Raw genomic sequence first — 25,753 nt, forward strand, 5'->3', positions numbered from 1 at the left:
ACTATGAATGTTATTTTAACCGGAATCAAGGGCAATTTTTCTGATACAAAGCCACTAACCATTTTACGAATGAATCTGAATAGCCAAATATCTAGGATATGATATATGAAACATAAGCTCACCCAAGATAATATGCAATCACATTGAAATGATGCACTAAACATGAAAAATGATATGCCTTGTAACCTCTTACTAAAGAAAAAAAACTGTAATTTACACAGAGACCATCAAGTTTTATAAAAACTGGGGCTGAAATTATGCAAATGATTTTACACCACCTGTCCTGGCATGAGTACAAAACCAAGGATGTAACTAATAGCCACCATTATTGCAGCTTCCATTTGAAACCATCATTTGATGCGAAGAAAGACATTTATACCCATTTTCACAAATCAGTTACTTTCCAGTCAACCCACGTTCACAGCATGCTTTTTGCTAAACGATGGAGAAATACACCATCATATTTCTATTAGAAGCTTAAAGCTATCCACACTCCAGTCAAGATCGCACTCAGCAACGACATTATGTACTCGGAGGAGTCAACATTATAACCTTGAATCAGCACTCAGGAGAATTATAAGTTTTGAATCAATAGAGTACTTACCCAAATAAATAACTACATATCATCCAATGACCATCAGGGAACAATTATGATAGATTATGTCAGGATCATCACAAACTCCTGATGAGATCGGATGATTATCTTAAGAAAATTTATCGCAAATGATGGACAAACTATCTCAAGTTCAACATGAAAATCATAGACAGAATCCATCAAACGACCAATAAATGAGAAATTATCACTGAATCACCAAATGATCGCAAATATCATCATGACCACAACAACAATTGGTTATCTGAGAAGAAATGTCACAGTATCTTGTAAAATTTACACCAAATTCCGATCAAGATTAAAACCATTCCACCAGATGAATTTCAGGAAACAGAAACATAGATTATTAAAGAATTACTCTAGATTCAACAAAGGGATGGTCGCACATCATCAAATGGATTTAAAAAAAACATGAGGATAACAAAACCAAATATGAATTTCGGCAACTGTTACCTCCTTTTACTCTATTTCTTTGCGACTTGGTGTTCTCAAGCTGCGGATTGTGGAAGATGATGGCGCAAACCTCTCCTCTCACTGCTTGCACACCTTTTCGATGTAGAGATTGATGTAGAATTGTCAATAAGAGAGTAGCGGTTCAGATCTTGATCAGAAATTGCAGAAGTAAATCAGAGCCGAATAAAATTAGATCTGAATTTGGGATTGGAAATGGGGTGCAGAGAAGATGGGAAAATGGTGATGAAATTGGGGGGTTGATGGTGGGGGAAATGGGTTTGGAGCTGGTTGAGAATGGAGGTGGCCGGCCGGAATTTGCAGAGATGGGTGGAGATGGAGGAGTGGTGGGTTTTGAGGTGGAGATGAAGGTGGCGGATGGTGGATGATGGAGATTGGTAGACGAAAATAGAGAAGAGGGTTTTGATAGTTTTTTATGGAGATGGTGGCCTGGAAGGATGGTGGTCGGATTCGACGATGACCGGCCGGAGACGGTTGATGGATGGCTTGCTCTTCTCCTCCCCTCTTCTCTGTTTTCTAATAAAAATGGAGCTCCAAAATCTGAGATGAAAAAGGGATGGTGGCTGTGGGTTTGGGTGGAATAGGGTTTAGATCTAGGTGGTTTTGATATGGGTTTTGAAGTGGGTTTGCGTAGAAATGGTGATGGTGCTGAAAGAGGAGGTGGCTGCGACGGGATTTAATGGAGGTTGTCGGCCGGGGTTAATGGTGGATGGTCGGATTCCGGCGAGAATCCGACCGGAGAAGAAGGGGGTGGTGCGGCTGAGAGAAGAAGAGAAAGAAGGGAAAGAAGGAGAGGAAGAAGAAGAAAGTGGTGAGGAGGGTTTGGCCGGAGCTCCGATGGGAGATGGAAACGGAGAAGAGGGTGGTGGGTTTGGGGTTTTCTCCCTCTCTACCTCTCTCTCTGCAAATGGTTTTTTTTTTCTCTTTTTTTTCTCCCTCTCGAACGAAAAAATCCGATGGGTTATGTAGAAGGGGAGATGATAAATTCTACCCCCCTCCCCAGTCTTACCTGGACAGCCCTATGTAGTGTATTTGTAACCTTTTTTTTATATATATATACCAGTAGGGGGGACCTCGGGTAAGACAAGCCCAAGCAAAAATGAAATGAATTTGATCCCCCCCCCCTTTTCCATGGACAACCAACCCTAGTGCATTCATAATTACTTTTTATACTAGCAGGGGGGCCAAGTAGAAAACAGGGGGGAAATAATCTTTGCAAAAAAATATCTTCTCTCCCTTTGATCTTAACCCTTCAAATCACCTTTTGATTCAAGGGTTAAGATCTAAGAAATCCTAACCAACTAAGATTCCCTCTAACTAATCCTAGTCCTAATCACTCACTAACCTAGTTTAGGGCTTCATGGTGACTTGGAGGTGAAGAAAAGCATCTTTGCAAATTACGAAATTGCCCTGGTTCAGGATAATACACCCCCTAATTACGTTACACATTAATCCGTATACCCCTATATCTTTCTGGACAGCCCACCACGGAAAATTTGAACTGGTTTTCTAGGTTCCTGCGCACCCCCGTTTCTGGCTGAATCGCCATCCTTATTCCTACACTACACTACTCTACAAACATCGTCCGTTTGCTAGGCAAACCGCGACGGATCCGGACGAAAATTTACGGAGACCTAAATGAGACCCTAACCTATTCTAGGAACAAATTTGGGACATTAAAATACTAGTTTAATAGGGTTTCTACCCTAACGACCCTATTAGGGTTCGGTCAAAATGGGATGTCTACAGGTGTCCATCACTAATGATTCATGCCACGAGCTTTAACCCCATTCCTTGCGATGTCTCATAAACCACCTTGTTTATCTGTGGTTTTGTCAGAGGATCTGTCAGATTCCTCTCCGACCTTACAAAGTCGAGTGCTATTGTTCCCTCACTCAAGTATTGCTTTACCAAATTATGCATCAGGCATATATGCCTTCTTTTGCCATTATAGGTCTTACTTTTGGCCTTGGCTAAAGCAGCTTGACTATCACAGTGTAAAGACACCGAGGGAACCGGCCTTGGCCATAAAGGCACATCTGCCATAAAATTCCTGAGCCATTCGGCTTCAGCTCCTGCTAGGGCTAAGGCTATAAATTCTGCTTCCATAGTGGAACTTGTACTACAAGTTTGTTTAACTGATTTCCAAGAAATCGCACCACCACCAAGGGTGAATACATATCCACTGGTAGACACTGAATCTCTTGAATCAGAGATCCAATTCGCATCACTATAGCCTTCTAAGACAGCAGGAAACCCCCTAAAATGCAGTCCAAAATTTATTGTACCTTTTAAGTACCTCAACAACCTAGTCAAAGCCCGCCAGTGTTCATGTCCTGGTCTATGTGTGTGTTGACTGAGTTTTCCAACTGCTAGTGCAATGTCAGGTCTAGTACAGTTCATTAAATATGACACTGAACCTATAATACTTGAGTATTCCTTTTGGGATACCAACTCACCTTTGGGTTCGGATTATCAGAAGCCATATGATCAGATTTGAAGGATACGATTCTTAAGATTGTTGGACAAATTAGATGTTGTCCAGTAGGGTCTGATATATGGCTTGATTGAATCCAGAAATTAGAAATGTAAATAAATCAGTACTTAGCTTTTGTAGAAAATGTTTCTGTAAAACAGATCGAGAAAAAGAAGGCTGAGTCGTGCCACTGGTCACTCTCCTTAAGAATCGTATCCGCCCCCTACCGGTGCAAACCGGGATCCGCGAACCGATGCTCCAAGATAAAACAGCCAAAGTTGGCTACAGTCCACGTGCACTCGCTGACTGGTCCACCCAGAATCACCGTAGAACTGTGCTCAGATCAGAACGGAGGAAAGGAAGAAGACAAGCAGAAACTTTGATGTTTTTTTTTCTGTAAAAAACTATATCCTCCAATGGTGCTGTTCTCTTCTTTTTATAGATGAGAATATGACTGTTGGAGGATAATTAATCACCATTAAAAAACAAAAAACGTTTCTCTTTTAATCACCATTAAAAGACAAAAAATGTTTCTCTCTTAATCACCATTAAAAGACAAAAAACGTTTCTCTTTTAATCACCATTAAAAGACAAAAACGTTTCTCTCTTAATTACCATTAAAAGACAAAAACGTTTCTCTTTTAATCACCATTAAAAGACAAAAACGTTTCTCTCTTAATTACCATTAAAAGACATAAACGTTTCTCTCTTAATTACCATTAAAAGACAAAAACGGTTTTGGTTTTGAAAACACACCACAAGCACACTCACCAAGGTCTTGGGTTCAAGTCCCCACATATGCAAAAGTCTTTTGCTTTAAAACAAGAGAGGGAAACATAATTTGAATCTTCCCTCCAAATTTTTTTAAACAAAAAGAAAAAGCATCTTTGACTTTTCAAATCTTTTTATTATTTTGTTTAAAAATTCTAACAGAAAGTAAATAGGTTATGCCCAAAAAATCATTTATGTAGGATGATCCTAACCCTCATATCTATATTCTAATCTTCCTATCTGTAGAGAGGGACTGCTTATTATGAAAACTTCAATATATCGGAGGTTTAGGATCATCCTATGGAAATGATTTTTGTAACACAACCTATTTACGCTGCGGCCCAACAAATGGATTGTTTGGGTCATCCTATGGAGTTAGCCGTACCATACATTTTTGAAAAGGGCCCAAAATGATAAATCGACTCCCCATGTGTCTATCTCTCTCCTCTTTCTCTCTCCTTCTCTCTCGAAACAGAGGAGAGAGAAAGACTCCCCATGTGTCTCTCTCTCCTCTTTCTCTCTCTAAACAGAGGAGAGAGAAAGACACATGGGGATTTGGGACTCATTTATCACTCCCCTTTTGAAAAATACGGGTTTGTAAGATTGGCCATAACCCAAAATATTTATGATCGGACAATCTTAACCGTCAAATTTGATGACATGTTTTCCTTACCGTTCGTTTTTAGGTCACCCAAGATTTAAAAGGGCTTTCTTTTTTGCTAACAACAGAGTCACCGTTATGTTTCTTTCTACTGAAATGCTGCTCTGCAACAAAAAGAGGAAAACGGGTCTTCCTCAATCAAGAACAAAAGGAAGAAGAAGAAAATTAAAGAGATGATTGTCAAAAACCAAACCCTAAATCTCGAAGAAGAAGCAACACAAGGTTTCAGCTTAAAAAGCTCTTCATCTTCTCACAACCATGGTGTACAACCTTTGGGAAATCTCCTCCTCAATAACAAATCCCACAACTCCAGAAATTCAGGACTAGGTAATCTCTGTATTCTCACTGATGATATTCTCATTGACATTTTAGGGTTTTTGAGTGGCACCCATTTAGGTCTTTTGTCTACAGTAAGCAAATCTCTCTACATTTTTTGTAATCATGAGCCCCTTTGGAGGAATCTCGTCTTAGAAACTCTAAAAGGAGGGTTTTCCTTTAATGGGTCTTGGAAATCTACTTTTGTTTCTGCATTTTGGCCTGATTTTGATATAGAGAATGCGAATTTCTGTATAAAAGTTAGGAATTTTTATTCGGATTATCTGTTTCAGAGTTGGTTATGTGCAAATCTTGAGATGAAATCAGAATGGCTTGAGACTGATAATATTAAGAGGAGAAGTGGAATTTCAGTAGAAGATTTTATATTGAATTTTGAAGAACCAAACAAGCCAGTTTTGTTAGAAGGTTGTTTGGAGAATTGGGATGCTTTGGAGAAATGGGATAGGGATTATCTGATTAGGGTATGTGGGGATGTTGTATTCTCAGTTGGGCCAGTGGAGATGAAGCTTGAGGAGTATTTCAAGTACGCCGATTTGGCGAAAGAGGAACGCCCATTGTATTTATTTGACCCAAAGTTTGTAGAGAAAGTGCCACAGTTGGGTTTGGATTATGAGGTTCCTGTTTATTTTAGAGAGGACTTGTTTTCAGTTTTGGGGAAAGAGAGACCAGATTATAGATGGGTTATTATTGGGCCAGCTGGGTCTGGTTCTTCATTTCATGTTGACCCGAATTCAACTTCTGCATGGAATGCTGTGATCAAAGGGTCTAAGAAATGGGTTTTGTTTCCGCCTGAAGTGGTCCCACCGGGCGTCCATCCGAGCCCGGATGGGGCTGAGGTGGCATGCCCTGTTTCGATAATTGAGTGGTTCATGAATTTCTATGGAGCGACAAAGAATTGGAAGAGAAGACCTGTTGAGTGTGTCTGTAAAGCCGGGGATGTCGTCTTTGTGCCGAACGGATGGTGGCATCTTGTTATCAACCTCGAGGACTCCATTGCCATTACGCAGAATTATGTTAGCAGGTGGGGTTCTTTATGCTTCTTCGCATTGTAGATAAGTATGATTATGTTAATGCTATACTGATTTATAGATTGAGTATGATTATATTCACATCCCACAGAAAATGATTCATGACTTAGCTTAATTCCCATTTGAAGAAAATGCTTTTTGGTAAGAAGGGTTCCAAAACAATTATTTATGTTCTCAAGTGAAAACCAAATTTTTACAGATATAGGTTAACAATCAATAAATTAGAATCCCGAATAGTAGAAGTAGAACTAACCATGAATTAGCAGGGGCTAGGTTTGTTGTTGATTTATTGTTTTGTCAAAAGAATTAAACAAGATTAAATCCCAGTCCTTTACTCTTAATACTGTTTCTATGAGCTGCCGTAATTCCAAGCATGGAAATATTTTCCTAATTGCGCACCTGAAAGTGGAAACCTAAGAAGATATTTGGTTTGGTGCTCGATTTTGGTGAATGACTCACCTAAATGTTTCTTCCAGACCTCTAGGGGTTTGTATCAAGACGGTCATCTTTCCCCTTTTCTTTTCACCATTATGGCCAAGTCCCTTAGTAGAATGATTCACAAAGCTAGTGTGGGTGGCCTGATTGAGGGGTTTAAGAGTGGTCTCTCGGAGTCGGAGATCGCCCATCTTCTGTATGCTGACAATACGCTCATCTTCAGTTGCCTCGATTCTTGGAATATTAGGAATTTGAAGCCGGCAATACAGTGTAATGAGGCAGTCTTTGAGTGGTGTATACAATTTTCCAAGTCCGTGATAAGTATCAGGATAAGCTGTGGGGATGATGTGAGATTTGCTAGGATTCTCAGATGCATTATGCATGTTGTGATCTATCCTGAATTCTTATTTGGGTTTGCTGCTATGTATTGAGAGGCCCCCTAAGGATCTGTGGGACTGGGTCATTGAAAAGAAGCTCTTCCCATGGAAGAATTACTATGATCAAAGCAATGCTCGTCATTCTCCCCATTTATTTTATGTCTATCATTCTATTGTCCGATCGCTGTAGTTGATAGGATAGAACAAAGCTAAAAGAATTTCCTTTAGAATGATAAGAGTGCCAGCAGTATCACTTGGTTAGATGGGATGAGGTTTGCAAACCTAAGGCAGAGGGAGTGTTGGGTATAGAAGGCTGAGAATGGTGAATATCGCTTTGCTTGGTAAGTGGCTTTGGAGTTTTGGGGAGGATAGAGATTGTGGAGAGTGGTGATTGAGGAAAAGTACAATTTGAGCTTCGGGGGATGGACCCCAGTGGATGGGTACAGGTTTAGGGCATCACGGTCTGGCATAATATCATGCACTCTTTAGACCATTTCTAGAAAGGCGTTCCTTTTAGAGTGGGAAGTGGGGAGGGAGATGATTCGTTTTTGGCATGGCATTTGCTGTGGGGACTAGTCTTTATATCTCATTTTCAATGTTTTTTTATAGGATGGCATCTAAAAGAGAGACTAGTGTCGGTGTCTCTTTTTGTAGGCAGAATGGGAAAGTCGGTTGGATTGTGTAGCATTGTAGTAGTTCTTTGATTGGGAGGCTAATATGGTGTCGTCTTTTATGACTTGATTGTACTTTGTATTCATCAGGAAGCAAGATGGGGATAAACGTGGGTGTGGAAGTGGAACTCTGATGGGAGGTTTTGCATCTTGTGCTTCCTAACCCTCTGACGTGGGTGTGGAAGTGAAACTTTGTTGACCGGAGGGTTTGGGAGGTGTTGGCTTTGCGTAGTGTGAATACTTTTTGTTTGGCAATGTGTTTGGATAAGATCCTTACAATTGATCATATTTGGGGCTGTGAGAGGATTATTGTCATTGTGCCCGATATGTTACTGGTGGGAGACAGTTGATCACTTCTTCCTGCATTGTGGTTTTGTGAGAGAGATTTGATATTTTATTTTCGCCTTGTTCGGGGTGAGTGGGGTTCTTGCTAAGCACATTGTTGACCTTTTCTAGTTTTGGGCTTTTGCCCCTTGGTCTGCTAGAGGGAGGGTTCTCTGGAACTTGTTCCTTTCTGCCTCGCTTTGGCTTGTTTGGAAAGAAAGGGATAGGAGGGGTTTCTAGTATTCAACAGATATTGTTTGTGCTCACCTAGTGGGTTGTGGTGCTCCCAATTTTCGGTGGCATTTGGTCTTTTCCTTTCATAGTTCTTGGGCGGAGATTAGGCTGAGCAGGCATTATATTCCTCTGGAATTCTCCTCCCCTGGGGTTTTTGAAGCTGCATTTTGATGCTTCTAGATTAGGAAACCCAGCTCTGGTGGGAACCAGTGGTCTTCTCTAGAGCTTGGAGAATGATGTTAGATAGGCATATTCTAGGCCGTTCGGTGAGGACTCCAATGAGGTTGAGGTTCATCTATTGTTGAGTGGTATTAGGCTCATGGATTGGTCTTTGTTGGATTTTCTCATTGTTGGACGCAGGCCGTCTCGTACGTATTTTTCTTTTGGAGAGAGAGGGGGGGATGATGGGAGTTTTGATCGCCTCCCCCTTGAGGTTCCTTTGTGTATTTTTCTTTCTATTTTCGTTTCCTCGTTTTGTTTTTGTGTAGCTTGGCCATCTCAGTCATAGGGCTTTTGCCCTCCACTCCACGTTCACATGCACTTTTTCCTAATAAATCATTCAAAAAAAGAAAGAAAGAAAGAAAATTATTTGTCGCTTGAGGAGGCTTTTCAATGGAGGAGTTTGAAGACTATGTTAGATGTCGGCTTGCGTCTCCTCATTGTCCTTCATTTTACCCTTAAATCATTTTTGGTTGGGAGGAAATTTCTTTCCACACAAAGAGGGCTTTCCTAGAAGAGCCTTTTTCTTTATAGTACTTTTTTAGATAACCTTCCCAATTGTTTGGCTCAACAAATATGAAAGGAAAAACAAGGTCCTAAAACAATATCTCCTATCTAGGTGCTTGTTAACTGGAGAAGGAAAATGGACACTTCAACTATGTGCAGTGATATATTATGGCCGGTGGAGCCTACATATATGCTAATAAGGTGTATGTTAGTGGGGCCTATGTAGAGGGAGGCTACCTTAACCTACTTAGTGATCTATTAGTGTGCGCGCGCGCGCGGTGTGGGAGGCTTTTCTCACAGAATCCTAAGTTTACCCATTTCTCATCTTCAATTTGTGGAGAACGTAATTTTTATAGGATCAAATTGTGGATTTAAGATGCATTTCTGGCGTGGTTTGGACCAGTATCAGGCCTTCATGTGAAATTATGTGAAAATACAATGTTGGTGCCAGTGTGGAAAAGAATAGATTGGTCATTCTAGCAAAAGTGACGGGGTCCAAAGTAGAATACTTGTTGATTTCATATTTAGGCTTGTCTCTTGGTTTTGATGATACTGTCAAAGACAATTTGTGATAATGTGATAAGAGCGGTGAAAAAACTTGTGTTTTGGGTATGAGATTATCTATAGTTCAGATGGAGGATAACTCTCATCAATGCCTCATTTTCTAGCTTGCAGGATTTCTTTATGCCTCTCCTCAAGTAGGCTATAAGATTGAAAAGCTTCAAAGGGACTTCCATTGGGAAGATAATGAAGATAGTCATCTCATTAGGTATGTTGTGAAGTGGAAGATAGAGGGGAGGTGGTCTTGGTATTGGCAACTTAAGATTATGGGACAAATTCTTTCTTGAACAAGTGACGATGGAGATTGTGAGGAAAGGAAGGCTCTTTTGGTGTAAAGTGATTGTTGGCAAACATGTTGAAGGATTGGAGTGAGGGATTAGGGAGTTATCTAGTGATCAATGCTCGGAGGCATGGCAGTCCATTTGCCATGTCTACGTTGAGCATTGTGTGTAGTGTAGGAAGGAGGCCATCTGGTTTAGGGTAGACTTGTGGTGGGGAAAATGTTCTTGTCGCAATGCCTTTTTGAGCCCCTATAGGGTTAGTTATTGAGAAAGAGAGTTTTAAAAGATGATTATTGTTGAGAGAGTGGGGGAGGTAGTATGGGTAGGGTCTTTAGGAGCAACATAAAGGACAGCGAGTTTAAGCATCTTTTGAAGTTGATTTATCTGTCAGAGGAGGTTTATATTTCCTTTTCTACGTCGGGCTTCTGTTGTTTTGGGCATGGAGATGCACAAGGTTGATCTACACTTAATTCTCCTTGAGGTCTCTTGCTGGGAGAGGAAATCTCATCTCCACTGGCAAAGTTGTGAACAACTCAAATCTTTCTAGAACTCAAGTATTTTTGTTGGATCGTTGTTGTTGGAGATGAAATCATTTGGGTTCCCTAAAATACTTCTTGTGTGAATGAGGCAGATGCTTAGGCTCTCTTGGCTGCAGATCTTTCATGTAAAATTTGCACTATCGTTCAAAAAATTATTAACAATGAAAATGGAAAGAAAATTACCAAGTCAACTCAAGTTTCTAAATCTATCGCCACATTGAGTTACTGCTCTACTTTTTATTAGATGTGTTCTTATTGAATTTCTTGGCAAATAGATTTGCAATCTTACATTCTCATCTGTTGGCATAAAATACAAGGAAATTTTTGTCTTTTTTCCTCCTAAACTACCATTATTTTCGCTCTACCTATATATGATAGGGCTTTATTTTTTCTCTGTTTTTTGGTCGTAGGAGGAATCTGTTGAATGTTCTTGATTTTCTTAAGAGGCCAAATGCGAGCGAGCTTGTCTCAGGAACAACAGATAGGGTGAATTTATACGACAAATTTAAGACTGCCATTGAAGCTTCTTTCCCTGGAACTATTGATGAGCTTGCATTGAAAGCTGAGGAGAAGAGTGCTCAAGAGAAGAAAATGACTTTCTGGGAATCTGTAACAGATGCCAAGGTGGGAGGTTTCAAATTCTCTTTCTGAATTGTGTTAGAACAATAATGGCAAAGAAAGAAAGAAAGAAGAGGAAGAGAAATACTCATTCTTGAAAGGTATATCCATCTCTCTTCAATTAATGTCATAGAGAACCGATACTGGATTTTGTAATCCTATTCACAGAGCAGTGTTTCAAAACTCAAACTCGGACAGTGTAACAGTGAGTCGACTCATGCGAGTCAGTTACTTTTTCGAAGGGGTTTTGATTGATTGGGTAGAAAAAAACTCGGGGACTCAGGCAAGAGGTCAGGCCAGGTTATAAGAGAGTTGACTCGCGAATTAATTATTGACTCGGGAATTTTTCAAATAGTGTAAGAGATACATTGTTGGTTATTTATTTACTATTGGCTATGAGGCAGATCATTGTTTAAATTATTCATTGTTTTTTTTCCTAACATAGTATAAAAAACATGGGATTTGCTAGCGTCCATATCGTAAAAGGCATTTTGCAGATGCTCTCTGCATTTCAGAGCAGCCACATCATGAATAATGACAGGATCTGCTGAAAAGTGAGCCTCTGTGGCGCTCCTCAAAATGTCTTTTGCGAAGGACGCTAACAAATCTCAAAAAACATAGAAAAATGGTTGAATTATAAAGAGGAAGAAAAGATCGGTTAGGAAGATGTCATCATCAAAACAGCCATGACTTCTCATATATGCTAGAGCTGCCACAGGGTCGGGTTTTTCAAAATCCTAGCCCAACCCTGGATCCCATTATCTCGGCCCTGACCTTGAGTCAGGGCCGAAAAACCTCAATCCATACCCCGCCCTACAGGGCTCACTGCTGGCCCTGGCCCACCCTGATTGGCAGGGCCGGCCCGGCCCTAATTGACCCTAGTGCAAATACCTGTTAAGAGTGCAAAAAATAAAGCAACCACTTATCATATAGAACAAAATGATCAATAAACAAAGAAAGGGAACAAAATAAGACAATATGAATTCAGCAACATGACGGGCAACAGAGACAATTAATAATAATAATCTAAAAAAACACCAATCCAAGATAATATAAAACATTAGCAAGAAAAACATGCATATATGGTTCAATTCTATATTAGAAAACTTAAGGTCGGGTATACATTAAAAGGGTTGTCCAGAGAGTAAAAGGGGGGGAGGGGCAAAATATGTCACTTCATTTTTGGAACCCCATTTGTTACTAGGACCACCCCCCATAGTGTAAAAAAAGTAGTCAAATTACACTAGTAGGGCTGTCCAGGGAAGATGAGGGGTGTAAACATAATATAACCAGAGCTCAGTAAGGCTCACAAGCCTGGCCGAGCCTGACCGAGCCGAGCCGAGCTTTTGAGCTTAACGAGCCGAGCCGAGCCTGGCCAAGCTCGGCTCGGCTCGTTTACACCCCTACTCAGCAGCCATCTTTTTTTCTTTTTTTTTTTTGGCAAAAACTTGACTTGAAATGACATTAGGTAAGTGATATATTTGCCTAATTTCCTTCCATGGGCCACCCCCTCTAGTGCATCTATGACTACTCTTTCACATGGTGACCGGTGGAAGAAACTCGTTTCATGGATACACCTAACAACAAATCTTATTGCAACGTGTCTAATAATATATTATTAACCATATTTTATGGTAGAGAAAAGGGTTCCTCCGCTCGAGTGCAGGAAACAAGGGTGGGGTCACATTGTTGGGGTGATCATAAGCATTATTTGAAAGGCCCAATCATGGATGGGGTGTGTACCGTACCAAAAATAAGATCCATTGGATCATCTTAGGGTATCCATTTGTGAGGGTGATAATGGACAAATATTGTTTGTCTACTAATCTGCCCATTTTTTCACCCCACAAATGGACACCTTAGGATGTGGTATTGATAAATTAACCCAAATACCCTTACTTTGGTACACTAGCAACATTTGGGTTAATGTTATCAAATCCGGATTTGCTAGTGACAATCACAGAAAGGCATTTTGTGGCCAGCTGTTGCATGAGAGCAGCCACACAGGCTCACTTTTCAGCCGATTTTGTCTTATTCACTTAATTCATCTGAGGTGGCTGTTATCTCATGCAACAGCTCGGCCGTGACATGCCTTTTTGCGATGGTCCCTAGCAAATCACGTCTTGAAATCATTTTCTTCATTCATATTAGTTTTTAAAAAACAACCTGACCGAATGCTACTAACCAAGCTGATCTATAGAGGACTGCACATTATGGAAACCTCTATATGGGAGGGTTAGGATCATCCAATGGAAAGGATTTATGGGATCATCCAATGGAAAGAATTTATGGGACACTACCTATTTAGGTTGTGGCCCAACAAATGAACCGTTTGGATCATCCTGTGAAGTGGGCCGTACAGTACCTTTAAAAAAAAAAACTGGATTGTATGGCCACAGAACATCAAATCTACATTTCTCTTGAAATATGCACTATGAAAACAAAGTCAAAGAGGTGAGAGGGAAGCAGTATAAGAACCATTAGAATACTTCAGACCTCTTAAGGAAGCGGAACGTAGACAAGGAGCAATGACAGATTCCGGAATACCAAAGAAATCTGTGTCTTCCTCCAAAACTTTGCTGGAACCTGTGTGAGGATAATCAGACTTCTGGCAAACAGTGTCAATGGCGACATTCAATCCATTCGACATAGGGTCTGTTACAAAACTGAAAACAAATACCAACAATTAATGCATAGGCATATTGTATGAGAACATTAAACAGCATAGAGAGGATCCTCAAATATAGATACATAGGCATTGTGCAGAGAGCAATATAAGTAACTTGCATTGGGAAAACTTATCCAAAGCAATGTTGTAACAATGTTTTGACTATGGTTTTAAATTTCCACCGAAACCGACACGAAATGACAGAAATGTTTCCATTTCCATCGCCACAGAAACCAAAAACGAAATGACAGAGATGCATAAACCAAAGTCGTAAGTGTAATAGTAGTATACTATATTACTATGTATTACATAATTATATGTATATGAATTGCAAGCAAAATATGGTGCTTGTATTATGTACACATATTTATATGAATTACATAAGAAATTTTGTATGCGCTAAATTACCAGACATGCGCGACAGTGCATCTTACTAGGTGTTTGATATTTATAAACAGGTGGTAGTCTTGCTTATGTGATGGATTATAAGTGTGCATTTGTGCTTATTCTAGCATTTCCTGAAGTTTCATCTTTAAATTCTATCATTTGCATACGTTTCCATACAGGATTTCCACTGAAATTTCCAACCGAAACCGAAATGTTTCCATTTCCATAGTGAACGAAACCGAATTTAAAACCTTGGTTTTGACATGAAAACATATTATGTATAAGTGCAATCCTCGACAAGAAATCGATTTTCTTCTAATCAACCAAGTGTAAAGTGCACTTGGTCTAAACCATTAACTTATCCTAAACTAACATCAACGTTTGAGCAAGCCTCACTTTAGTAGGCCCCCGCATAGCCATAAGTTCCTGACATTATCGACCATGTTAGGTTCCTTCAACCACGCTAGCTTGAACCAAAATGGAGTAGGGACCCATGACCCCATCATAGGCTACAGCAAGGTAGGGCAGTGATCTGTGGTTGGTTTGGGCAACATCATGAGTAAAGAACTAGGGAACTCACTACTCCACCCCGTACACAAAAGAAAATTGCCCAGTCTGCTCATAGATGGTGCACCTTTGGTGTGCCTATTTTGCTGGATGGATCGCGCTGCTATTTCTCTGCCGAGGAGTCATTGTTCGATCATTCATGGTTTGTAGATGTATTTGCTGGGCTCTCATTCAGAGGGAGGCCATGTTTTTTATTGCTCTTGCCTTCACGTTAATTCAGGGTGAGCTGCTCCATTTTTTATGGCCGTTGCTGTCTTTTTTGTTATGTTTTCATTATGTATTTACCACACCAGCTTAAGGATGAGTGCTATACCAAGCTGGATGTGTATGAGCTTATTGTACTTTTTGACGTGTGGTCCTTTTTGTTGTATTTTTTTGTTTGCTGGTTGTAGTTCTTGGTAGCAAGTTGGAGTTTCATAGTATATACACTCCATCTTGAGGGGGAGTGCGTTTTTTTTTTTAATCGGTAAGCTGGGGTTAGGTGGACCCCTACCGAGAGAGAGAGAGAGAGAGAGAGAGAGAGAGAGAGAGAGAGAGAGAGAGAGAGAGAGAGGGGAGTGTTGAATAACATGTAAGGATAGTTTAGGTATTACTGGTAGTGTTAGGGGTATTGTAGTCTTTGTATATTGGATGCCCTATTTGGGTCTATATATACATCATTTACCTGAGGAGCTCCCTAGTGGAGACTCTCCATCCTTCACTCCTCACCTTCTTTCTCTCTTTCTAACAAAAATGATAGAATTTTAGGTTGAAACTTCAGGAATTGCTAGAATAAGCACAAGCGCATACTTAGAAGCCATCATATAAGCAAGGCAGACATCCATATTGGTTTAACAACATAAAAAATCTAGTGACATACACTATCGCGCATGTTTGGTAATTCAGAACATACCACATGTCACATGTAATTCATATAAATATTTATACATAATACATAAACCAAATTTCACATGCAATTCATATAAATATAATTATATAATACATACTAACATATTATACCACTAATACACTTACGGTCTTGGTTTCGATATGCGTTTTGATGGAGATGAAAATGGAAACATTTCAGTCATTTCGTGTTAGTTGGTCAAAATTTAAAACCGTGATGCGTGCTTGGGTGCGAGTAGTACTAGGATGGGTGATGCGTGCTTGGGCGTGAGTAGAACTAGGATGGGTGACCTCCTGGGAAGTCCTCGTGTTGCACCCGTCACTTTTTTTCTTTTAAAAAATAATTAAATAAATAAAACCATGATCTAAAGACCGTATAAATTACAAAGATGCATTTCTATCACTGAGTTACCGGCACCACTCTTTAAACAGCTTGCAGAGGAAATTTTGCCTAAACAATGAATTCAGTACCCATTTCAATTTATCACTAGCTAAGCTAATCATGGTTTCAAATATTCTGCATTGCAAGAACATGCATACCTTGCCTCAAAGCTCCTCCCCTCAGAGCCCATGGCTGCACAAACTCCATAGATAGTCCATGGAGGAAGAACTGCATCCTTGATCTCGATACTATAGCAGATAACAGATGATGAGTCATGTTCACCATCTCCTCTTGGAGAGGGAAGAACCACATCAGTTCTCTTAACTTCTCTGCATCTCACCTGTAAAAGGTGAGCAGTAAGCATTGAGAATGATCCACGAGCAGTTTTGCAAATTATAAAAATTTGAAACCCAGATTCAAGGCATATGGAAAAGTCTTGAATGTGAGTCACCTCAGAACTGGAAAGAGTACTCACTCGAGCTTTTCTCATGGTTAAAAGGCTGAAATAATCTACTTTTAGAGTTCACAAAAGCTCTATAAATTAAACCATATGCTCAATAAATTTCTAGAGCCAAAAAATAAATAATACAACTATGAATACCTACCTCCGGAACAGAAAGAGATGCATTTTGGAATGGCACAGGCGAATACAGTATAGGAACGTCAATGCCAGTCAAAGAAGTCAAGAAAGATCTGATAAAATCAATCAGGTAAAGAAAGTTGAGATTCAATACCACAATTGGGATCCAAAAGATTACATGGTCTTTTGAATTCAAGGTCAGTACAAACTAGATGGATGATAAAGCATATGTAGATATGTAAGAAATTAGATTTCAAGGTCTTTTGATAATAGACGTGCCTATAATTTAACAAAAAATCATATAATCCATGGATATTTTCATTTCCAATGAATGCCACCAGAGACTGAGAGCTGTTATCCATATCAGAGATGGAATCTAAACGCCGGGTCTGCATAAAAGAAGCACAGATAATCTGAAAATAGCACGAGAACATCGGAAAGAAACTGCACAGCCACAACCAAGAACCCTAGATGGAACCAGGATCCCAAAAGAACGATAAGCATATAGACAGAGACCTGGCCAACATTACAATTTTCAATCTCAGATAGTTCAACCAGGTCTTCTTCAGCAGCTTGTTCTACTTTAGAATGGCAAAGAGGCATGGTAAAACAAACATTCTACGGTTAAGAAAAAAAGACTAATAAGATATAAATTTAAGCACATGTGCATGAATTGAGGCAAATAAAAAAAGGAAAAAATGAAGTCATTGTAGAGCATGCGGTAATCATACCATTCAAACGAAAACATATATAAAGGGCACTATGTAAGCTCAATACCAATGTTTTACCAAATACATATATGTGAAAATGATGAGGCCTGCGCTTAGTGGTCTGAGGCGTATTGAGGTGCACAGCTTAATGTGTCTCGCTTCAAAGACGTACGATTCACACGTATCACAATGACTGGCGAAATTCGTGTTTCAAATTCAACCTAGTGTGTGCTGGGGGGAGGAGGTATAATACCCTTATCATGAATCAAAAACACCTAATGAGTTACTTTTAAGAGGTTCGAGGTTTTATGGAAAGTTTTTAGAGAAATATTCAACAGAATCGATATCCATCATTTATGGAAAATTCTCTAATCAAAAGCAAGCTTTTAGTGATGGAATTTCTGGTGAGTAAACATCTATTTGAAAGGTGAGTAGAAACCCCTATATTTTTTAATTCTAGAGAAGTTTCTAGGGATTAGGAAAAGGTTTTTAAGCTTGATTTGGAAACTAACAGGGTACATTACGTTTTTTAATAAAAATAGGATTAGGGTTGGGCGGACACATATCTAAGGTGTTACTTTGTGAAATTTCTAGAGCTTTACGAGGGACGAATTTCTATAGCATATATGGTTGGAATAGTCTCACGAGACAATCTATCATCAACTTTATGGTGTACTGCAAGGACAAAATTGTCCTTTTGAAGAATATTGAAGCATGGGGCGTCATGACAAATGCCAATTGGCCCAATTTCATAATAATATATAATGGAGCGACATGAACAATGCTTTCCTGATGCACCACATAAAGAAATAGCAACCAAATAATCCCTGTTATACCACATACCAAGGAAGTGGCATATTGCGTTCCCATTCCCATACCAGTACCAGAGTGCCTCACGTTTCATATAACAATGGGTGCTCGTTTCAATAGAATAATTTAAAATAAAGTAGTGGAGAAAATTTTAGCAACTAGAAACTATGCTTTTAGTTCCTCCTCAAGGAGCTCTGTAACAAGTAGTCCATTAATGCCATAAATGATATTAGCAGCTCCAATGCATGACCAACAAAACCAAATTTTCTACATAGACCAAAGAAAGTCGAGTCTCAATACAGCCTGCCAGTGCACTCATGAGAACCACAATAGCAATTTTTCCTTTTTATAATGCCATTAGAATCACGAACCTGGTCTAATGTATAATTGTAGTAGTACATTAACTCTTGTAAAGGGGGAATATTCTCAGCAGCAAAGAGCATTATGTGAGGCATTCTCTTGTCATCATGATCATAAAGGAGATTCTGTGCATAGAGGTTAGGAGAACAAGTATGACCGATAAATATCCCCACACTGCCATATTTAGCCACATGAATGTTGAAGCTCACGTCCTCAACAACTTCTCACGAAAGACTTGATTGCAGGTCAGGTAAAAGGGTCGAGAGTCCATCCCAAAGCGCGTGGTCATTGTAGTTTTGCCCAATATCAAACAAATATTCATCATTACATGTACCTTCCAACTAATATGTATCGACCAATGATTGTTTGGTCCTGTCCTGAGGGATAGGAAGGAAGGAAACTGAAAAAATCCTTTGTTCCGCCTCTGTATCTTGGAGCAGCTCTCCCGTGTATTCATATATGAAACTGCCGGATGGTATAGAAGTCAAGGATCTGACTCCCCAAACCCTTGATTTGGTCTTGAAGATCTCTAGTCAAAATTTTATCCCATGCTGGCTGACTCTGTAATGGCACGATGGAGGATACGTGCAAGAAGGACCACACTCCTAAACAAGTGGTTTTGCTTCCACAATAGCACCATTGTAGTTGAAAGGAATCTCCCCTCCACTTTTAACTGCACAGAAACACTTCTCAGAATTTCAGCATCCATCAGTGCAGTCACAACCCCTAGGAGGAGTTGGGTTATACGATGAAGGATAGATTATCTTGGTTATGTATTTAAATGAAAACGGACGCTCATCATCTATATTATTAATAGCATAGAGGGGAATCTTCTCATTTCCCTGAGAAATATCATCAACACGGAAATACTTTCAATCTTTTAGACTTCTTGACTCCTTTCAAAGCAACCTCTGGTTGTCCCGGTATTCTTCTCAACTGAAACTTAAAAACAGAGCAACCATGACGTCCCTTTTCTATCCAGAAGTTCTCAACTAGATATAGCCCATCATACGTGTATGTCATAATTTTCTTTGCCATTGTATTCAGGGAATCACAGCCTTTAAGTTCTTTAAGTCCACGAATGACCTTCATGGGTTTTTGGGAATCCATATTGTTCTTCAGTGCCAGATTTCCCAGGTCCTGATCCTCAGGTTTCTTATGTACAGTCAAAGAATTTCCACCTTGACCCGAATATATCAGGACATCAGAACTGTCCATGTCATCATCATAACCCCCAGAAGCTATTGCTAGTAGCAAAATCCACGCCCCCCCTGCTCCTTGCCCAATCTATACCACCCTGAAATTGACGATGAAGACCAATAATAGCATGCTCCAACCTACATTGAAATTTGTCACCAACTATACACCCTGCTTTCAAAGAGGGGTGTTATAATAATCCCTAACTACCACAATAAGGTCAAAAATTAAAGTGATAATGGCAGAATGATACTACGTAGTCAATATTCATGCTATTGTTTAAAAGCATTAGTGTGGGTGAGGGAAATTACGGCAAAAGATGTCACACTTGTTCTTTCTGAGCATGTAGTAAAGACCCCGAAATGAATCCTCCCAAGCTAGGCGCCTTTTCAACAAGAAGTCCATTTCTACATATGCAAACAACACCCATTTTTTAGATATCAGTTTAATAGATAAAGATCAAATATAATATTATTGGCATTCAAGATGTTTATCTGATAAACCTCCCCGTGCAGCAGATAATGTCATTGCGGATATGATAGAAGGTGGTAGAGAAGATCGTGGGTAGATCCATGAGTGTAAAGCTTTGGAATACAAGACTTCAGCACTATGAGAGGTCCCTAATGAGTCACCAACAATTTGATCCCGTGCCCAACAAAATTGAGATGTGAACTGAGTCATAGCAGTAAAAGCACTACTTGTGTTTAACCTGTGACACCTAAAAATTGCACAAAAATGGCATCAAAATAGAAGCACAACATATGGAACCTGGAAATTACTCAAAATAAAACAGATGCACTTTCTCAAAAGCAATCCAACAGCAGAAGAACCTATAGGCTAACATGTCCTGCCCGTATAAAGCAGCTACACTCAAATAAAGCTTTAAACCCCTGATTAGACTGACCCGAGAGTAATAATCGTCACTAATCACATTGGAATCATTGTGGGCAAACTTCAGGAAAAAAAATGGATAAAAGGCACACAACTATTTCTTGTTGTTTGTTTTTTTAATTTTTTGTTTCATTTTATTGTATTCTCAATCAGCTCATCGCTTCTCCTTTGTTTGATTAATGTTATCTATCATTCAACAAAAAAAGGCACACAACAAACACTTTAGACTTTAGAGAAACTCTGGTTCAACTGACTTACCTAATGGAAATACTAATATTATGGCAAGCTGGCACTATGTAACAATTGTAAAATTCAGAAGTTATAAACACGATATTCAAGGAGAGATGCTTCCAGTAATTGTGAAACCCATGAGTTCGGCCTCTTGTGAGCATGCAGATACATTTGCACCTATTCAATCCATCCCTTCACATGTGCATAAATTTAATACATTTATAGCTAGTTATGATTCAAGATCATCGAAGAACATCTAACGCAAAGGTTAATGATATGTTAGAAAGAAAAGGTATAAACATAAAAGCTATTTTTCCACCATTAAAACAAGCAGGAAGACAGGTTTTACAATAATATGTCATATGGTAAGAATTATTAGTAACTGAACTGTATACATGAGAAGCACCAGTAAACTCACCAGTTCACCGAGGAAGAGGAGATCAACCGCATAGTTGTTTTCAACGTGAAATCAAGAGGCGGCTTCTGACCAGGAATATAGGCTTCAGAACTGCTTAAAGAGAGAGATGGAAGACCACCAAACCACATGGAAGAATCAGCAGGCAAACAGGAGCTCGATGGGACTTCATGAGCAACCAATTTTTTTAGTGCTTTATCCTATAAAAGCACGATTATTTCATTGCTTAATGCGTAGGAATGAAATGAATAAACCATAGGCAAAAGCTGTTCTAGAATATTACCATATTGACCATGGTTGTGTCAGAAGCTTTTTCATGGCCCAAATAAAGTTGAGCTACACTGCGGAAAATGTTCTGGCTACATTTTTCAATCTTACAAGAAACTTTCTCAGGAATCTCTCTTGCGGATGCAGCTGAAGTGTTGAAAACATTGGGATCTCCGCTTTTGCCACTTGTTTTCAAAACAAAAAGCAAGATAAATAGGAATCAATAGGACAGAGAGAATGACTAACTAACATGAGTAATAAATTCCTAGATATCATAAAAGAGTACCATGAATGATGGGATCGACTCACGGCAGAAATATTGCAAACAACAGAACAGATCTTCATATCAGCAGTATGTTCACTGGAAGGATAAGTATTCTGATAGAAAAAAAAAAAAATCAGAAAATCGATAATTTTGAAGGATGACTATCAATAGTCAATCTGAAAGTAAGAAGCTAATATCATATATAGCTAGATATCATACAACTTCTAAGTCTAAGATTTATATATCAAGTTCAATACTCTGACCTTGGCTTTTTCTTTTCCATAAAGCCTTCGAAACATAGCACTTGATTTCTTGACAGGATATACTTCATCAACACGGGTGTCAATGTACTTCAGAGTCTTGGACGAATCCAATTTCCAGAGCCCGTAAACCTTAGTGTTCCTGTAAAATCAGGTGTAAGTATGCTTAAGGAAAAGTAAATCAAATAAGCATGAATGGTAACAAACTGAAGTTTACACATCAGAACCCAACAAAGGATCCAAACATTCATCGGACCTCCCACATTTCCTTCGCTTCAGCTGTTCTCCCTGCCATTAGAAGAGGCAGATTTTTATATAATATTCGGTATCTGAATATTCAGAAAGCTTCTCAGAAGCAAAAGCAATGTATTTGCTTTTTAGTTTCCCCACATAATAAATTCAAGTTTGAGAAATAAGATCAAATTAGAAAAGTACTATAGTCTATGCATAGGCCTTCTTCAAACAGAACTTAAGAAACTTGTCAACCATAAAATATCATATCACAATATACAATCAACTGTTCAAGGTGATCAGCGGGAGCATCATTTAAGAAGTAGGGATGCCAATGGGATGGACAGCCCATTAGGCTTCTATAGCAAGAACATTTTAAAGATGGGTTTGTGCTGAGTTGACATTGCCTGCAAAAAAAATTGAGAAAGGACGTTCCCAGCAAAATTATTCCTATAGAACCTTAAGAGACAAGTTCACCTTGAAAGAATGTCTCTTTTTAAAATATAAAGAACTCTCTTATGTGATATTCGTCAGGCTGAACATTAGGCATTTTCCACCTGCCTATAAAAGAACGTCTCTATTTTTTGAAATGGTAGCATGTAATTTATCTTGTCAGATAATTTATCTTCATTAGTCATTACACGCGCACAGTCATGGGAGATAGTTCTTCTCTCCCTACATCTCAAGTAGAATCAGCATCTATACCTTCTTGTCTTGACCGTGTAATGCTTCTCAATGTCTTTTTAGTACCAATATTCAGAAAATGCTCCTTTCTAGTTCACAGTATGTTGATCAACATCATTGCATAGTCATCATCACACCTCCCTTTGTTTTTGTGAAGGATCGACACTCGGAGGTATGCTTGCTAAAGGAATTTGACGAGGAAATCTCCACCTTTTACCAGTCCTCAAGTGCAAGTCTTCTCTGTTATTGCTCGATTGGTCTTCCTTTTCAATGCCGCATCATTAGAGATAGGGAATGCAAGAACTATTACATGGTTAATACTTATGTTTAGTAATTTGAATTTTCCTAATTGTAAGAAAACACCCAACTCCTTGTTACATCATTTGCACTTACCTCTTTGTTCATTTAATAAAGCTTCCTTTCTCATTTTAGAACGTGTTCATTGCAATGTGTGGGTCCTGCCATTGTTCCTTCCTTGTTCAGCTCACATTACTACATAATCTTTGAGGATGATTTACTCAATATACATGGCCATCAACACTCCATATGTTCTGGATGACAATCTACAAGGCCACTGCCACCAACACTCCATGTGTTCGTAATAAGACACTTCATGGAAAGAGGGTCAGTCAATGAAAGATCCCTTGATATGTCACAACATGGTGGGGCCTTTCAAACATGTATTCTTCATTGCGACAACAAAAGTTGATATGGGAGACCGACATCAGTTTTAGTTAACAAGTCATATTTGTTTTGAGCGGTGTTTAAAAACTCGGGCTCAAATGAGAACCCAGTCACCAAGCAACGATTGAGCAGTACACTTAAAAGTCATATTAGTTTCGGCACGGATATGAAGTATCTAACATGACAACACCTAAAAATCTAGAAATGGTGTCACACTCATACACATACACCCATAAAAAGTTACTGATAGTTTTAGCAGTACACTTAAAAGTGTCTAAAGGAGTGTGGACAAGGGTGTTGTGTCGTGTCCGACACGACACCCGTGTCAGCAATAAATTCAAAGTGTCGGCGAAATCATCATTTCTTTTGCCTTAATGAGAGATACTTTCATACTAAAAATAAACAAGTTTTAAGTTTTAATAAGAAAAGAACAGATTGTGATAAACAAACTGTGATAACAATACTAACTAATGATTACAAAATGTAAAAGAAATGACGATTCTAGCATTAGATGCCTCTAAGATAAGATAAGCAGCTAAAATACCATCAAATGCTTTCAAAAGATAAAGATGTGAAACAACCAATTACTCCAAAAGCTTAAGCCGTTAGAGTTGGTGTTATTTAATCATATAAACTTCAACCCTCCCCCCATGTAGCCCCTCTTTCTTTCTTTTTCATTGGCCATACACATGGCACATGTGACCCCTCTTTTGGGTTGGCCATACTCGTAGATTTTTAATATCAAGGAGTTGTTGGATTTTGAACCCATTACCTGCCGTGTGGCAATAGCTCTGAGACCGTGTGAAACAACCAATAACTCCAAAAGCTTAAGCGGTTAGAATTGTTGTTATTTAATCATTTATACTTCAACAAAAGATGCTTATTTATCCTAGTTTTCCCTCAGTCTCAAGAGATGAACAGATAATGTCTTTATATATTCATTAACCAAATATATTACTTGCCAGAATACAAATGCAAAACTAAAGGATAAACAATTCAACATATACAGATCTTACTCTCAATTCTGAGGGTGTCTTCCTCTTCATAGGTGCATTAGCTTGAACCTTTGAAACATCTTCCCCAAATGGAAAAGATTTGGATGAAAATGGATCACGAATAGCAACCTCCACCATATCCCTCGGCCTCTATAACGGCACTCCCCCTCTAAAATCAATACGCTTCCTACAAATATTTTAAATCTTTAAAAAATCATCAGGTAGAATGCAATCTTCAAAAAAAAAAAACATAATAGATAAAAAAAAAAAAAAAAACAGAACTAGTGCTGTGATTAGTTATTAGTAACAAGATTACACATCACAACATCAACAACAGCACATAAACAAAATAATTAAGAAAAAACCGACGAATACCACTTTAAAATAGGTAGTTTATTAAACGGTTACAAATTTTTCAAATATGATGAAATTTCAGCAGTTTTTCACCTCAAAGTAATTTCTACACTGTACATCATGCAATTTCCACTTAAGAAATTTCTAATTTTCGATTGAAAGATACGTTTATGAGCATCTATCTTAAGATCGAAAGAATACCTAAATTCTTCACGAGAGAGAGGCAAACAATGTCCCTAGATTGGGAATCGATTTCAGATAATCAGATCGATGAACAGAATCTAGAAACCCTAGAAATGGGAAAGCAAGAGAAGTAATTTGAGAAAGGAATCAATACCAGTAAGTAATGTGAGATCTTCTGAATTAATAACCTATGAAAATGCAGTGATCTATCTGTATCAGAGAAGCTTAATCTCATCGCGCATTCGTACGGGTCTTTACCCTGAATGAGGATTTCTAGGGCTAGAATTGGAGCGAAACGAACAAGAGAGTTAGAAAATGGCTTTTGAAGATTTCAAAAGTAGTCCAATACGCGGGCAAAAGAAATGGCTTGTGAGATGTAGTTTATTTCATGCAATTAGAAAACACTTGCCTTTGAAATTTTTTCCTTCCCTTTTTTTTTCTTTTTTTTTTTTTTTTTTTTCTTGTTTATGCAACGGGATTTGGAGAAATTATATGATGGGTGGCCCACTCCATAGGATGATCCAAACCATCCATTTGTTAGGCCACGCACTTGTGCCGAAAAATCATTTCCATAGGATGATGATCCTAACCCTCCAATCTATAGAGGTACTGCCCCAAAAATCAT

General features: G+C 38.9%; 1 protein-coding gene and 1 pseudogene across 2 annotated transcripts; one reads left to right on the forward strand and one right to left on the reverse strand.

The window, feature by feature from the left end:
- Positions 1 to 5,072: 5,072 nt before the first annotated feature.
- Positions 5,073 to 11,527, forward strand: LOC143859349 (arginine-specific demethylase JMJ22-like). Its single transcript, XM_077370072.1, has 2 exons — positions 5,073 to 6,349; positions 10,915 to 11,527. The coding sequence occupies exons 1-2, from the start codon at positions 5,166 to 5,168 to the stop codon at positions 11,153 to 11,155; spliced, it is 1,425 nt and encodes a 474-aa protein (XP_077226187.1). The 5' UTR covers positions 5,073 to 5,165; the 3' UTR covers positions 11,156 to 11,527.
- A 1,981-nt stretch (positions 11,528 to 13,508) lies between these two features.
- LOC143859417 (uncharacterized) lies at positions 13,509 to 25,553 on the reverse strand (annotated as a pseudogene). Its single transcript, XR_013239249.1, has 16 exons — positions 25,283 to 25,553; positions 24,613 to 24,778; positions 22,254 to 22,285; positions 22,001 to 22,139; positions 21,759 to 21,850; positions 21,489 to 21,657; positions 21,209 to 21,405; positions 20,172 to 20,386; positions 19,980 to 20,075; positions 18,814 to 19,839; positions 18,483 to 18,645; positions 17,108 to 17,209; positions 16,871 to 16,980; positions 16,617 to 16,704; positions 16,170 to 16,351; positions 13,509 to 13,788 (listed from the first exon to the last, which is right to left on the reverse strand). The product of XR_013239249.1 is annotated as an uncharacterized LOC143859417 (transcript).
- Positions 25,554 to 25,753: the final 200 nt, after the last annotated feature.

This window comes from Tasmannia lanceolata, unplaced genomic scaffold, assembly GCF_043159265.1.
Source record: "Tasmannia lanceolata isolate RefF3 unplaced genomic scaffold, GAP_Taslan_0.1 ptg000029l, whole genome shotgun sequence".
Lineage (NCBI taxonomy): Eukaryota > Viridiplantae > Streptophyta > Magnoliopsida > Canellales > Winteraceae > Tasmannia > Tasmannia lanceolata.